The following is a 17,178-nucleotide window of genomic DNA, read 5'->3' as shown; positions in this document are numbered from 1 at the left end:
ATGTATTCACCTTATTGATGCTGGATCCAGAACTGCCACACGACTTCTTAGCCATCTTCATACCTTAGCCCTGGTTCTGAAAAAAAGTAATAAAATCAAGAGCTACCATTCCTTTAAGTGTTGTCTTCCCTTATTTTTTAAGCTTTTGATGGCATGGACTATTTTAATTGCCTATATTTATATCTCAATTCTTAGCCCAGTGCCTGACACATAGTGTTTAATATATGCTTTTTCTTTCATTCATTCATATCTGTTTTTTCCATATTATTTAATTTTTTATCTTGAACTTAAGAAACACCAAATAAAATAAGCATTTATTTATACATTGCAGAATAGGAAATGATTATACTTGAAACTGTCAATCTTTTAGGTAGAGCTTGCTTTTTAAAAAAATATGAAATACTTAACATTTAACTCTCAAACTATCCTGCTTGTTTGTTAATTCTTTTGGTCTTTCTTCTGTATTCTTCCTGTTTGGGGAAGGATACAGAACTACTGTATTTCATCTCCCTCTCCAGTTGAATGAAAAGAGAACCAAACCATAATAATAAATGTGCATCATTGAGCAAAACAAATTCTCATGTTGGTCATAGCCCAAAATATATACTCATTGTACCTTGAGTCTATACTGTTCTTGCAGGATGAGCATGGCATTATTCATCATTGGTCCTCTGGAGTTGTGCTTGGTTACTACATTGATTGTATTCTTAAGTCTTTCAAAATTGTCTTTTACAGTGTTCATGTTCTTGTAGAAATTGTTTTCCTGGTTCTTAACTTGACTGTACATATTTTTTTTTCCAAGTCTTCCTTGGTCCATCTCTTCTGTCATTTCTTACAGAATATTATTCTGTATTAGTCATATACCACAATTGTTTAGCCATTCCCCAATTGTTGGGCACCAGCTCACTTTTTAGTTCTTTGCCACCACAAAATGAGCCACTATAAATGTTTTTGTACTTATGTATCCTTTTTTCCTTTATTTGATATCTTTAGTGTATAGGCCTCGTATATTGTTGAGCTAAAGAGCATGTACAGTTTAGTGACTTTTTGGACCATAGTTCCAAATTACTTTTCATAATGGCTGCATCAGTTCACTGCTCTGAGAGTGTATTAATGTGTCTGCTGCTTTTCCACAGCTCCTCCAACATTTGTCATTTTGCTTACTGTTTTCTTTCCCAACCTAATGAATATGAAGTAGAACCTCTGAGTTTGCGTTTCTCTGACTATTAGTAATTAGAAGCATTTAAAAATATGATTATTGATAGCTTGGATTTATTCCCTAGGAAATAGCCTTTTAATATTATTTTACATTTTATCTGTGGGGGAATGACTTTTGTTCTTATAAATTTGAGTCATCTCCTTAAATATCTTAGAAATGAGACCTTTAGTAGAGAAATTTGCTGCAACACCTTTTCTATTTATCCATCCCTTTCTATTTTGACTACATTTATTTGTGCAAAAACTTGAAAGTTTTATGTAATCAAAGTTGTCCATTTTATTTTGTTAGTCTCTCCCTTCTTTGAGCATGAGTAATTCCACCATCAGTAGTTCCAAAGATAATTTCTTTGCTTTTTGAATGGGTTATAATATGACCTTTGTCTAACATATATCCATTTGGAACTTATCTTGGTATATAATGTGAAATATTAGTTTATACCTAATTTCATTCATTCCTACTTTAATATTAAGTAGTCATTCTGAATATTGCCCTCCATGTTCTACTTTTCTTTACTCTAAATCTGTTAGTATAAGTCTTTTTTCCCCTGAATTCTTCATATTCATTATTTCTTATGGTATAATAATAATAAAAACATTTATGTAGCACAGTATACTCAAGTATTTCCAAGTTATTTGACATATATTTATGTTTCAGATTTTTTATTATTAAAAATCCCCCAGAAATGTTGTGATGAATCTCTTGGTGCATAAGGGACATTTTTTTCCGTCATTCATCTCCTAAGGGCATCAACCAAGAAACATTAAGGGCCTAGTATCTTCTTCTTCAAGGACTAGGGTTACAAATACAAAAATGAAACAATTGTGCCTCATGAAGGTTACATTTTGTCAACCAAGAAAACATGCACATATACAAATAAATGTTATAAAGAAAATACAGAGCAATTGCAGGAGTGGACTAGTAGCTGAAAGGATTGGTAAAGCCACCTTAAAGAGTTAGCTCTTGAGGTAAGTTTTAAGGAAGAAGTGCATCATTAGGATGTTTTCAGGAAGAAGTGCATCATTAGGCATATGTGAAGATGACATTTCATATGTCAGCACCAACAAATAGGCTGATTTGACTGGAATGGATTGGATTTGAGGCTTGGGAAAATAGACTGGGACTTTATTTTCGTCTTTCTTTGTGTACCTAGTGTTTAACATGGTGCCCAAACATAGGAATTGCTTAATAAGTGTGTGCTGATTGATTTTTTTGGAGTCAGTTTGTAATGGTCTTTAACTTGGAACTATAGAAGTCTGTATTTTATTCAAATAGCACCAGGGCAAGTAACATGGTCAGCCTTCTGGACTCAACATCGTATAAGGAATCTAAAGTTGATTGTAAATTTCTTTTTGCTTATCTTTGCCATTTTACTCTTTTAATTAGTATGGATGGAGAATACTTCTATGTGAATTCTACAATTCTATTATTTTTACTTTATTTGAAAATGGTCAAGTAAGACAATTCCTTAGTCTTGTAGAAGCTTCTAAGCTAATGTGGTATGTCCATCAAAAATAATTTGGAGGCCTAACCAGCACCACCAAATCTATTTTATTTATAACCCCAGGCACAGTACAAACATATAATAACGTAAGGGGAGGTACCATTTTAAAAAAATCTTTCATTTCAGTGTATAGAATCCTTTTTATTAAAAAAAAAGAAAGGTAACCTTAAATGCCTTATGGCATGAAAACATGATATATAGTACATCTGTCAGTTCTGTTAAGGGTGTATAATAGCCATTGACAAAAGTATATTTGAAAAACCTTCTTTGACACTTTACTTTTTCAGATTAGAAAGAGAGTGTTTCTCTAAAAACAAGAAACTAAATGAAGAGATCGAGGAACAGAAGAAAGTAATTATGGACCTCTCAAAGAGACTTCAGAGTAATGAAAAAAGTTTCAGTGAATTACAGGAAGAACTAGCAATGGTAAGGATAAAAAATACCTTATGGTACTTACTTTATTGGGTCAAAAGTTGATGTGCTGTAGTTTTTTTTTTTGCCATAAACTAAAGAGTTTTATGAAAATAACTTTACTGACATACTGAGATATAGTTTCAAAATGGTTATCTTAGATATGCTAGATTAAGTCACATTAACTAATGAATATTGTAAATATCACTAATTTGGGTTTCTTTTGTGTTTGGAAGGGGAGGGACTAGTATGATTTAGTGAAATATGTCTTAAGGCATGGAATTAAAAAAAATAAATGCAGTACAAGTTTTATTTCCTTTAAATACATAAATCTTAACTCCTCTGAGGTTCTCAAAGAGCATATGTAGTGGAAAGAGAACTGGCAAAGATTTAGAAGGAATGTGTTCTCTACTGCAGTTACGCTACTACACATACCGTATGACTTTCTTGGAAATTTTACCTACTTGGACCTAATCTTAATTGACAAAAACCAAGAGGGCAGACTAGATATCTCTGAACATTCTGTCTACTTAACATTGAATGATCTGTGACCTTGAAGTTCTCCTATAATTCCTTAATCTGGTTGCTCATGCCATATCTGCTTCTCCTATTCAGTTTGCTTAACTTTTTCCACAGAAAAAAAGAGTATAGCTGGTTGTAGACGGATAGATCATAGGTTTAGAATTAGAAAGAATGTTCTAGATTACCTGGTCTAAGCCCTCATTTAACAGATGATGAAACTATGGTCTAGAGAGGCTAAGTAACTAGTTCTGGATCATACATGGAAGAAGTGGTAAAAGTAGGATATGAACTGGTGTCCTTTGATACCTGAATTCAGTGTTCTTTCCCCTGCCTCATGTTTTTCCTTGTTTTACTCTTCTGTTAGTATTACCCATCTTTATGATCATTACTTCATTGTCAGTAACTCTTTATCACCAAAGATTTTAGTATGTTTTAAGTAAGTTTACAGTTTTTTGTCATTACTAGCTTCCTTTGTTTAAAGGAAAGGTTTCTATAGCAACTCATGCCCGAATGAAATTTTTTTAGCTCTATTTGAATTGCCCCCATTGTCTGATTAACTTTTGTATGCATCATGGTTATGATTAGGTATATCTGGTGTACTTCGAATTTGAGAGAATTTTTGGCAGTTTGTATGAATTTGAAATTTGGTCATAGAACTTTAGACACAATGGTGGCTGTGCTAGACTCTCCTTTCTAATTCCTGTCTCTGTAGCATGTAGGTGAGGAAAAATATAATTTGGATTTTTCTTCTGCAAACTCAGAATCACAGAATCTCAAAATTGGAAGAACTCCCAGAAGTTATGCAATTTAACTTTGACCTGGATAAAAATCCCCTCTTTAGTATTTTGGACATGCAATCATCTTGCCTTTATATAGTAGACTGTAGGGAAGGAAAACATACTACCTCCCAAGGTATCTCCTAAGACATTGGATAGCTTTAATTATTAGGACATTTTCCTACATATGATACCTAAATCAGCCACTCAAATTTTTATCCATTGCTCTTAGTTTTTGCACAAACAGAACAGTTCTGATCCCTGTTCAACATGGCATAAATATTTCAAATGCTTAAAAACAGCTATCATTGTCTTCTTCCTTCTTATCAAAATCTTTTATCTATAAACAACATTCCCAGTTTCATCATCTAGTTATTAATATAGTAGGATTTCCTTTTTTAAAAATTTATTTATTTTTAGTTCTCAACATTCTTTTCCACAAGGTTTTGAGTAACAATTTTCCCCCATCTTTCCCCCACCCCTACCCCAAAATAGCAAGCCCACTGAATACCCCTTCCCTCAATCCATTCTCCCCTATATCTTCCCCCATCACCCCCCAACTTTTGACCAGGGCAAGGCAGACCTCTATACCCCAGTGCCTATACATCTTATTTCCCAGTTGCATGTAAAAAACAATTTAAAAAAACATTTGTTTTTAAAACTTTTGATTTCCAGGTTTTTTCCCTTCCTTCCTCCTCACCCACCCCCACTGCAGAGATAAACAATTCAAAATAGGTTATACATGTGCAGTTACCCAAATCATTTCCAGAGTTGTCATATTGTGAAAGACCAACTGTATTTCCCTCCATCCTATCCCAGTCCCTACTTATTCCATTTTCTCCTTTGACACTATCCCTTTTCAAAAATGTTTGCTTCTAACTACCCTCTCTCCCAATCTGCCCTCCCTTCTATACTCCCCCCTCTCATCCCTTACTACCCTATATTCCTGTAGAGTAAGATACCCAATTGAGTGTGTTTGTTATTCCCTCCTTAAGCCAGATTCAATGAGAATCAGGTTGTCCCATTCCCTTTCACCTTCCTGCTCTTCCCTTTCATTGTAACAGTTTTCTCTTGCCTCTTTTATATGAGATAATTTACCTTAATCTATCTCTCCCATTCTCTTCCTCCCAATAAATTCCTTTCTCATCTATTAATTTTATTTTTTAGATGTCTTCCCTTCATATTAAACTCATTCTGTGCCTTCTGTCTGTGTATACATGAATATACATATACCCACACTCACATATATATTTATATACACATACATGCTCCTATACATACACACACATATATACATACACACACACATATATATTACCTTCAACTGTCCTCATACTGAGAACAGTCTTATGAGTTAACATTATCATTTTTCCCTGTAGGAATGTAAATACTTCAATTTTAATAAGTTCCTTATGGTTTCTTTATCCTGTTTACCTTCTCATGCTTCTCTTGCTTTGAAAGTCAAATTTTCTGTTCAGGTCTGTTTTTTTATCAAGAATACTTGAAAATCCTCTATTTCATTGAATGACCATATCAAATTCTCTCTCTTCACCCCGTCTCTCAACTATTAGAAAGACCAGAGATGCAATACCCATTTTTTATTTTATTTTTTTGTTATTTTTTTTTTTTTGGGAGGGGCTGGGGGGAAGGCAGTGCTGTTGGGATTAAGCAATTTGCCCAAGGTCACATGGCTAGTAAGTGTTAAGTGTCTGAGGCTGGATTGGAACTCAGGTCCTCCTGACTCCAGGGCTGGTGCTATATTTACTGCACCACCTAGCCGCACCTAGGCTCTTTTTTTGATCATGGCTTTCAGGTAGTCCAATAATTTTTGAATTATCTCTCCTGGATCTATTTTCCAGGTCAGTGGTTTTTCCATTGAGATATTTTACATTGCCTTCTATTTTTTCATTTGTTTGGATCTGTTTTATAGTATCTTGATTTCTCATGAAGTCATTAGCTTCCAGTTGCTCCATTCTAATTTTGAAGGAGTTATTCTCTTCAGTGAGTTTTTGAAATTCATTTTCCACCTGGCAAATTTGGCTTTTTAAGGTATTCTCCTCACTAGCTTTTTGAGACTCTTTTGCCATTTGAGTTAGTCTATTTATTTTTTGGAGGGGGTAAGGTAGGGCAATTGGGGTTAAGTGACTTGCCCAAGGTCACATGGCTAGTTTTTTTGTGTTAAATGTCTGAGGCCAAATTTGAACTCGGGTTGTCCTGACTCCAGTGCCAGTGCTCTATTAGAATTAGTGTATTTTTTAAGGTGTTATTTTCTTCAGTGTATTTTTGGTGTCTCCTTTAGCAGGCTGGTGACTCGCTTTTCATGATTTTCTTGCATCATTCTCATTTCTCTTCCCAATTTTTCCTCCACTTCTCTTACTTGATATTTAAAATCCTTCCTGAGCTCCTCCACAGCCTGTAATTAGTTCATATTTTTATTGGATGCCTTTGATGCAGGAGTTCTGACTTTGCTGTCTTCCTCCTGCTCCATGCCTTGATCCTTTATGTCCCCAAAAAAAGGAATCTGTGGTTTGATTACATTTCCTGGGCTTGCTCATCTTGCCAGTCAATTACTTGAATTTTGAGCGCTTTGCCACAGTAAAACTCTGCTTCCAGAATGGAGAGAGCTTTTCCCCAAATTGCTGAGATTTTTGCAGCTACTGGAGCTATTAGTTGGGCACCCTCCCTACAGATACCACAAGCTCTGGCTCACTGGTCATACATCCCAGGACCATCACCCAAGACCACAATCAAGATCCAAGCAGGTTAAATCAAGAGCAATTATCCTTTGAATGGTCACGTGGTCCCCCTGCAGTCTGCAAGCCAGGAGCTCTTGGCACAGCCACCATGCATCTGCCACTTCTTGCCCCAGGGGCAGGGGCTGGACCATGCTCTCGGCCCCTCTGTTCCCACAAAGTTCCACATTGACCTTTTAGTTTCTTTTTGGCATTTATGGGTTGATAATTCTGGAAACCACCACAGTTGATGGTGATTCTCTCCTGAAGTTTATTCCGGCCTGCTGCTGCTCAGGGCTGCCCTGGTGCTGGGAACTATACAGCTCACATGTGGCTGCACTCAGCTCTTAGCCTGGTGTGATAGATCCTTCCTGTCAGACTGCTGGGCTTCTTTCAGCAGGAGCTTTGTTTCTCTTTGTGGGTTCTGTAGCTCTAAAGTTTGTTTAGGGTCATTTTTTTTTACGTGTATTGGAAGAGATCGGAGGGGAGCCTGCACCAAGTTTGTGCTTCTGCTCTACCATCTTCTATGGTATGATTTCAGGGACCTCCACCATCTTGGTTGCCTTTCACTGGACACCCTTCATCTTATCAATTAAACAGGCATTTGTTAATTACTTACTATGTATCTGGTACTACACTAAGCCCTGGGGTTACAAATAAAAAAAAATGAAATGTCTTCTCAAGGATCTTATAGCCTAACAGAGAAGACAAATACTTATAAATATATACAGAATAAATCTAAATATATTCATGTTATATTATTCTCATCATTTTTGATATATGTATCAGTTATTTGTCACATATAAGCTAATATAAGTAGTATGTACAGAATAAACATAAATGAATATAAAGTAATTAGGCAGGGCACTTGTGATTGAGGTATCATGAAAGACTTTATATAGAAAGTGATGCTTGAACTATGATTCATTCATTCATTCATTTATTCATCCATTTATTTATTTATTTATTTATTCATTAATTTATTTATTAAAGTAATCAGTGTTAAGTAACTTGTTCAAGGTTACCTGGCCAGTTATTTCTGGGTGTGGTGCTGAGTGTCTGAGCCTGGGATTCTATCTCCAGGTCATCCCGACACTGGAGCCGGCGCTCTTACTCGCTGAGTATTTATTTATTTTTAATTTGTCTTTTTGGAGGGGGGAAGGCAGAGCAGTTGGGGTTAAGTGACTTGCCTAAGGTCACACAGCTAGTACATGTTAAAGGCCTGAGGCTAGATTTGAACTCAGGTCCTCCTGACTCCAGGGCCAGTGCTATATCCACTGCACTATCTAGCTGCCCCTTGGGCTCTGTTTTAAAGACAGAGGTTCTTTGGAGTAGAAGTGAGGTAGGATTATACTCTAGTGATGGAGCATTGTCAGTGCAAAGGCATGGTGAAAACATGTAAGGAACAGAAGGCCAACTGGAGTGAATGACTGTGGGAAAGGTGGGCTGGGTTATGTGGAGAACTTGAAAAGCCCAACAAAACCGCTGCAGTTGGCTGAGTAGGGAAGCCCCAGAGTCAGGTCTGCACTGAAGAGATGTTGCTCCGGCTTCCATGTGTTGGACAGATTGAAACGGAGAGAGCCTTGAAGGCAGGAAACCAGCCAGATGTCTGTCACAGTGATTTAGGTGGGAGGCAAAGAAGGCCTGCACTGAGGTGGTTGGAATGATAGGACTTGGAAGCTGTTTGGATGTTTGGGGTGAGTGAGAGTGAGGAGTTGAGGATAATGCCAAGGCTACAAACCTGGGAAACTGGAAGAATGGCAGGGGTCTTGAAAGAAAAAGAGTTTTTTGGAAGGGGGTTGGGTTTGTATGGAAGCATAGTGAATTCTGTTCTGGATGTATAAACTGATTAACTGATTGTTGACTGACCAACAAGCTTGCTGAATTTTGAGGTGTCTGTGGAAAATACAGTTTGAAATGTCCAATAGTCAGTTGTTAGTGCAGTACTGTAGCTCAGGGGAGAGATTAGGGCTTGATTAGCTCATTGGCATAAAGATAATAATTAAATCCATAAGAATTTATGAGGTCATCAAGAGTGAAAGTGGATGAATGAAGGGAGGCAGAGAGAGCAGGGGAAAGAGAGGGGAGCAGAAAGGTTAGGGGAAAGGGATAGGTGAAGAGACAGACAGAGACAGAGGAGGGCCCAGGACAGTATCTTTGGGAACACTGACAGCTAGGGGCTATATATATATATGGTGAGCTAACAAAGGACACAAGAGGAGTGGTCAGTGAGGAGGAGAATCAGGACAGAGGAGAGTCAGGAAAACCTAGAGAGAAAAGAATATCCCGGGGAGATGGTGGTCAACCATATTAAATAGAACAGATGGACTGAGAAGGATGAAGAATGAGAAAGGCAGTTGAGATCTGATTTGACAATTAAGATTATTAGTAACTTTGTAGTGAATTCAACTTAAGTGAATAATGAGTTTAGAAACCAGATTGCAAAGAGTTTAAGGTGTGAAAAGAAAGGAAGAGGAGACAGGAACTTTAAATAGCTTTTTTTTCTGAGAGTTTGGCTGAAAAGAGGAGGAAAGGTAGAGGATAGTAGCTTTGAGAGGATACTAGTAAAGGTCTTTTAAGGTGGGAGAAAATCAGGCATATTTGAAGGCATGAGGGAAGGAAACTGCAGATAGGGAGAGGTTAACAATTTGAGTGGGAGGGGCAGCTAGGTGGTGCAGTGAGTAGAGCACTGACCTTGGAGTCAGGAGGACCTGAGTTCAAATTCAGACACTTAATACTAGCTGTGTGACTTTGGGCAAGTCACTTAACCCAATTGCCTTGCCTTCCCCCTCCAAAAAGACAAAAAAAATTTTTTTGAGTGGGAGAAATGATTGAGGTAATATTGTGGAGAAGACGATAATGCATGGAGTCCCAGGTTTCTGTAGAAGGACTGACTTTGTTATCAGACACTGAGATAAAGGAGAATATAGATAATTACATAAAAAAAGTTTTGAGATGAAGAGAAGGGGAGAAGAGAGAATCTGTGCCTCTGTTTTTGGAGCAGAAGAAATAGCAGTTCCATATCAGTTCTGGGCCCTTTCTTTAGCTTAGATGCTTGTCTCCAGATTTTTAGTGGGCCTTCTGACCTTTTTCTTCTGTGTGAATAGAGTTTTGGGCCTGGAGTCAGGAAGATGGGACTTGTTACCTGATCAGACAGTTCCTAAGTGAACCTGATGAAGTCATTTCATCCCTTACTTGTCTCAATTTCCTCAACTGTAAAATGTAGATGATGATGATACCTACTTCCCAGGGCTGTTGTATGGATCAAATGAGAGAGTATTTATAAAGTACTTAGCATAGTGCCTGGCACATAGTAGGCACTTAATGCATGTATATTCCCTCCCCTCCCCTCTCTATGGCAAGTGAATATAAAAATGCAGTATAAAATTAGAAAAGTTCAAACGTGTCCCTTGGGTCTTTAACGGGTACTTTAATTAGCACGAACAACTCAGAACTTAATGCATTTACTGTATTGTTATCATATTCTTTTAAGTATATGGATTTTAAAAATGTTATTTATAGAACTGATTGGATTTTAAATTTTCAAATAGTGTAGAAGGAATAGTATTATATTATGCTACCTAAGATCAAGGCTTTATTATTGCTAAGTTAGAGTTTTGTTCTGCCATGTACAATATTTAATTTCACTTGTTGAATTTGTCATTAAAAACTTTAAACTATTAATTTGAAATGTATGAATTTAATAATGATTTAATAAACTTCAATATAAAATTGAATTTTTATTTGAACCTACTTGGCAGATCATATGTATTAGAAACCACTAGAGAGTCAGCGGATCCAGTTGAGTCTTTTCAAAAATTGCTGAAGATTTTTCTCTTAGCTTCTTTTGAAGCAGGGGAGCTATCTTTTTCAAATTAGTATTATTAGCACTTGCTTTGTGCTTTCTTGGATGAAATATTCTTTTTCAGCTTATCATTTCCAGAGATTTGTTTTTCTGCTATTCAGTAATACACAGTTACAGCTCCAGGAGAACCTATATATTGAAAAGGGAATTCTAGTCCCCATGAGAGTTTGTTGAGAACGAGTATTTTGCTCTCTAAAGATTTTATTATTGAAAATGGTTGAGTCTATCCATTTTTTTTTTTACTTTGTAGGCATTGCACATATTTGATTGGTATATTTGATGGCTTTAAAAGTTAGGTTTCCTAGTAATGTTGTAGTTTTAGGTAATTTAACTATTGCATTCAGAAAGATGTGTTTTTTGGACTGAAAATTAATGGACAAAGGAATGTTTTAGGTATAGCTTTTAACCTAACAAATTCAGTTGGTTAGTGTTTCAACATGGCAGAAAAGATTACATTCGAATTCTTCCTAGAAATCTAAGGGTCATTTTTTGAAGGGGGATGGCAAAGTTTGTGAATATATTGGGGAAAAGGAGCTTTTTATATCCATATTGTTTTTTCTAATATTATAGTTTAAGGCAAGATTAAAACAGGGATTCAAACAGAATCAATGAGAATATGTTGAGACTTGATCAATAAGCAGAGGTCAGGCCTTAATAAACTCACATTTATGTAGTGCTTTAAGGTTACAAAGTGGTTTCTTCAAAATAACTGTTATGTAGATAAGCAGTCAAGTTTTATTATCTCCCTTTTTATAAATATAAAATTGAATTTTTAGTTGAACCTACTTGACAGAAACATAAAGAAACAAATGCAGAATTACTTTTTCTTGTCATATAACTAATGTGTTAGAGCAAAGATTCAAAATTAGATCTTCAGAATCTGTCTCTAGTATAATTTTCAATACACTATGATGCTTCTAAAAGTATGAGATGAGTATGAAACTAGAACTAAAAATCTGAGATAATTGCCACTGTATCTTGTTGCTTAGGTAGGAGCTTTAAGTAGATGATTTCTTTTTTTCTCACCCGTCTTGGTTCTTTCTAACTTAATTATAGCGCCAGAGTGTTCCTTCTAGGTCTTAAATAGTCCTAACCCTTTAAGATGGTCTCAGTTTCCTCAGGTTTTAATCTTTCATCTCAAAATTTTTCATGTCTTTTTCAGATGTTAGCTCTATACTGTCTGTTCAGATTATATATCCAGTTAAGGAATCTGAGTCTTTGGTGGGCTGGATAGAAACTAACTTCTCTTTAGCCAAAACTAGCCTTACTTTCTCAGACTTACCAGATCAGAGAGAAATGAGCTAGGCTAATAATGACCATTATCTTAACAGGCTAGAAAATTAGAAATTTGCTAGGAAGTAGCATCTTTTTTTTTTTTTTTTAAGCAATTGGGGTTAAGTAACTTGCTCAAGGTTACACGGCCAGGTGTTTCTGGGTGGGTGCTAAGTGTCTGAGCCCGGGATTCGATCTCCAGGTCATTCCAACACTGGAGCCGGTGCTCTTACTCGCTGTGCTACCTGGCTGCCCCTAGGAAGTAGCATCTTAAAAGTGTAGGAAGCATGATTATTTCACATGCATGGTGGCACTTGTCCTAGTTTAATTAATATGAAAACTGTTGGAAAATTTTGAAATTTTCTAAAATTATCATGGTATAGTTGTAGCTGGTATCAGGAGATTTGGGTTTGAATCATAGCTCATAACTGATAACTACTTGGGTGAACTTATGTTCTAGAATCCTCAACACCCAAGGATCCTAGAATCATTCTGAAGCTTGGGATTATGGACTGTGGATACACCTTTTGTCTATTGTATACTAATTGGGGTGTTGTCCAAGACCATGTAATGCCTACCAGACTTCTATTTTTTTGATAAGTGCTAATTAGTCATACACTAGGTCCTTCTAACATATCTTAGTATTTACAAATACATTATCAAATGTTGGGGGAAAGAGGTCAGTGATGCTTGTATAGTGTGTGTTTCTGTGTTTGTGTGTGTGTATACTCATACACACATGAACAAGCACACATACAGAAACATTTAATGTCCATAAGTGAGTTTAATGAACTCACAGTGGCACATGGATTATTAGAATAGTTGTTTCTCTTCTTCCTTAAAGTTCAGTAAGATATATGCCATGCGCGGGAAGTGTTAGTTTGCATCTAGGAATTTAATTGGGCTCTTAGACAAAGTTGGAACTCATACCTTTGGCATTGCTGTGCTCTGCCTCTGAATTACTAGGCTTCCTTACTTATAAGCTTTGTAGCATTCTGGAAGACTTTTTTTCAGAATTTATTTAGTAGGCATCTATTTATAGTATTGAAATGACCAATGCCTCCACTGAGACTTTCATTTTAAATGCCTTTTTGGCTATTAACATTATTGCCATTTTAACCACTCTTTGTGGCTAAAATATCTCCTAAAGTCCTATTTCATTGACTCCTTATGTCATGGAGTTGCTTTATCTGTCTCCTTAAAAGATGTTTCAGGGGAGACTAAATCGTGAAGCATGAACCTGATGATGAACTGCTTGCCTGTAGTCTTAAGACCAGCCTGACTGTTTGTTGAGGTGCCTGTTCAGAGGGTTGGCTGTATTTTTTTGGCTTCAGAAACTCTGAGATGATCTCCAAAGTTGAGCAAGGTGTTATCTATATTGATGAAATCACAGATCCTTAAAATATTGAAATATTATGGGTTAATAAACCATCTTAGTAAATTATTCAAATCAGCCAAAAATTAAGTAGTACATTTGTGTCAATAATGCAAAAGCAAAATAGTTTTGCAAATTACTATATTCTATTCATGAATTCTGACCCAACATTTGAAGAGCTGCATAGTTTTAAGTTATTTTATTGGAATCTTACTATGGCTGAAGAAAGGATTCAGGAGATTGAGTTAACCTAGGAAATGATATATATTGAAATCTCCTAACACTACTCACCCCATTCTTCATTTAGTGTCCCCAGTACAAAGTAATAGTGGAGTGAATAAATTTGAATATATATAGTATGTGGTGAATAAAACACACACACACACACACACACACACACACACACACACACCCTATTATAGACTTGGAGCATAATCTGCTATTTCACAGAATCTCAGGGTTGCAGATTTGGAATGATTCCTCTGCGCCCACCCCTCTCTTCCTTTCCTTCCCCACTACCCCGTCTCCAGTCCTGGAACCAGCATAACATCTGCTTTGCTATTGTTCTTATATGGGATTTGTAAGTCTTCTCGCCAGTGACCCAATTTATCATCTTGGTAACTTTCCTAACTGAAGTGCTCCCATGTGGCCACCATGTCACCATGTGTGTTGACTCCCCCATAAAAGTATAAATGCTTTGAGAATGGGTACTATGTTTGGTTTTATATCTTGAACTTAATACAATACTTTACATTTAGTAAATGATTAATAAATTCATATTCATTCATCTGGTTCAACCCTTATTTGAACAGGAAACCTCCCTGACTGATTTACTCCTTGTATTTGGCCATATGAGTAGCTTTGTTTGATGATTATTTATTAGTAAAACAGAGTGTCTCCAAGTTTGATAATGTAAAAAATGTTTTTTTAAAGCAATTTAGCAACCATAGATACTGTACACATATTTGTGAATTATCTTAATTCTTTGTGATGTAGAGGTAGAAATTGATCAACCAGTTAACAAGAATTTGTTAAATGCCAAGCTTTGGGGATTCAAAGAAAGGTATAAACAGTCCTTGATCTCTAAAAACTCATATTTTAGTGAAGACATCATGTAAACACTATGTACATATGAGCTATGTGTAGTATAAAAGGAATGCTTGTGAAAGAGAAAATGTGCTTTGTAAGATGGAGCCTAGCTTTGAAAACACTGAATATGATACTGACAACTACATGTATAATCAAAATATTACTATCAAATCTTATTGACACAAAATCTATTTGTAAAATATTAAAACTCAATGGGGTATTTAGGTGGTACAGAGGATAGTGTGTTGGGCCTGGAGTATGGAAGATTTATCTTCCTGAATTTGTATCTGGCCTCTAACCCTGGGCAAATCTCTTATTCCTGTTTGCCTCGGTTTCCTCATCTATAAAATGAGTTGGAGAAGGAAATGGCAAACCACGTTAGTATCTTTGTTAAGAAAAACCCTAAATAGAGTCACAGAGTCAGACATGATTGAAAAATGACTCAACAACAACAAAACTCGGTAGTGAAAATTTTGGCCCATCTCCTCATGAAATTTTCTTGAAAAAATCACTTTCTCATCAAAAAAACAACAAAATAAAGAGGAGGAGATAATTAAACAAGGCATTTGTAGGCTTTTATTTTGCTTTCACACTTAAAATGATTGTCCTGTATAAACTTTCTTATTAGTCAGTCATCTGAGTATTTCTTACAGATGTCTAGATTGTATTCCAAAAAGATTATCTTTTTGTTGTGTGAATATTGTCAATAGTTACATAAAGGTTTTTATTAAAAGAGTGCTTCCACATTTGGAGAATATGTTTTTTCTTCACTTTGTACTATGTTGTCTAATTAACAGTTTAACTTTGAAACTAAACAGAAGGTAGATGTTATTTTTGGTCTTTGACTTTGTTTTAATTGTAACACTTCTCTCTAGTTTGTTCCTCCAGTAAGGAGATTTAATAAACACTTGACTTGTCCTCTCCTTACTTCACTACTTATCTTTTCCTTTGTGACTTTGGGTGGAGTTTATGTCATATATTTTTCTAGCTGTAAAATTGAAAAAAAAGTTAATCATTGTATAATGTTTATAGAAGAAAACATTATATAACATTTGCATTTTTAGCTGAAAGATGAAGAATGATGTTGCCGTACACAAAAATTTTAACAATGATTCCCTGTATTGATAATTGGTATTTTGTAAAATATGAAGTTTTCTATATAAGTTACATCTTGGTTTAACAGGCCTTTGTGATTAAAGAAGCAGCATGTCATAGTGATTAGAGAACCTTTCTTAAATTCACAAAGACTATGGTGACTGTGTGACACTAGTTAAGTTATCTGACCCTTCAGTGTAATAGTCAACTTTCTAAGTGTAAGGTGAAGAGATGGTGTCCTGAATTGGCATAGGGAGTTACCTTACATGGGAGTTCGTATATTAATGAAATCTCTATCCCTTCTGGTTAAATTCATACGATATAAATGTTTGGGTGAAGTGAGTTATTATTCCAGTTGTATGAGTGTGAAAATGAGAATGCCAGTAAGGTTGGGTAATTTTCTTGAAGACATATTGCAAATGAACAGCAGATCTGGGACAAATCATTGTCTCCTGAAGCTCTGCCTTTTCTTTAACCTTCTGAATTCTCTATGTGTATTTTTATCATCATCTGCAGCAACAATAAATTTATTATATTCCTACTTGTCCATGACGCTATAGTAGGGGCCATAAAAAACAAATTATGCAGACAAGTCAAGGCCTGTTTCCTAGCAGTATAGCACTAACTTATAAGCACAACTATGTAAGAACTACAGTTAAGTAAAAACTCTAAATGATCGAAAGAGAAAACAATTGGGAAATTTATTAGCTGTCATTTAAAAGATACTTAAAATAAGCTATTTATTGGGCCACTGTTGATTATAAATAAAAAACCTGGTTGTTTGAATTTCAGAAGTTCATTTGAGTGTCTATAATCTAGTGGTCATTACTTCTGGGAATATTAGCAGCCCTTGGTTTCATCAGTAGTATGTATCAAATATAAGTCAAGTTTAAGTATGCATATTGTAAGGAGGCAGGAAATAAATAAATATTTATATTTCTTTGTTTGGAGACAAAGGTAAGTAACTTTGGATGCTGCATGTCAAATGGATGGTAGAGTAGACAACTTTTGTACTGGTGATAATGATAGACTACTGGGAGGTTGTTGGAGGTGAGTTTTTTCTGGGAGTAGTGAAGATATTCTAGGCAAGAAAATTAAGTTGATGAAATTTTTGCTTCTACATGATTTATAATGGAATACAATATCAAATGGGTAGATAGATATAAAATGTATTCAAATATAGATGTGAGGAGGCAGAGCTGGTGGAGGTGGTGGAGAAAAAGCAGGGACTTGCCAGAGCTCTTCCGCTAACCCCTTCAAAATACCTGTAAAAGTGACTCTAAACAAATTCTAGAGAAGCAGAATCCACAAAAAGACAGAG

At 35.7% G+C, this 17,178-nt stretch overlaps 1 protein-coding gene across 1 annotated transcript in view; it reads left to right on the top strand.

Moving 5' to 3' along the window:
- The window catches only part of CCDC171 (coiled-coil domain containing 171), a 555,758-nt gene that overhangs the window by 214,579 nt on the left and 324,001 nt on the right, over window positions 1–17,178 (top strand). Inside the window, exon 11 of the mRNA XM_069090675.1 lies at window positions 3,008–3,146. Coding sequence (XP_068946776.1) covers window positions 3,008–3,146 — 139 coding nt within the window. The remainder of the gene's footprint in view (window positions 1–3,007; window positions 3,147–17,178) is intronic.

Source organism: Petaurus breviceps, unplaced genomic scaffold (genome assembly GCF_028583685.1).
Source record: "Petaurus breviceps papuanus isolate PSGF00001 unplaced genomic scaffold, PetGlider_PUasm1.0 187, whole genome shotgun sequence".
In the NCBI taxonomy this organism is placed as follows: Eukaryota; Metazoa; Chordata; class Mammalia; order Diprotodontia; family Petauridae; genus Petaurus; species Petaurus breviceps.
This window is presented reverse-complemented; position numbering and strand designations above follow the sequence as displayed.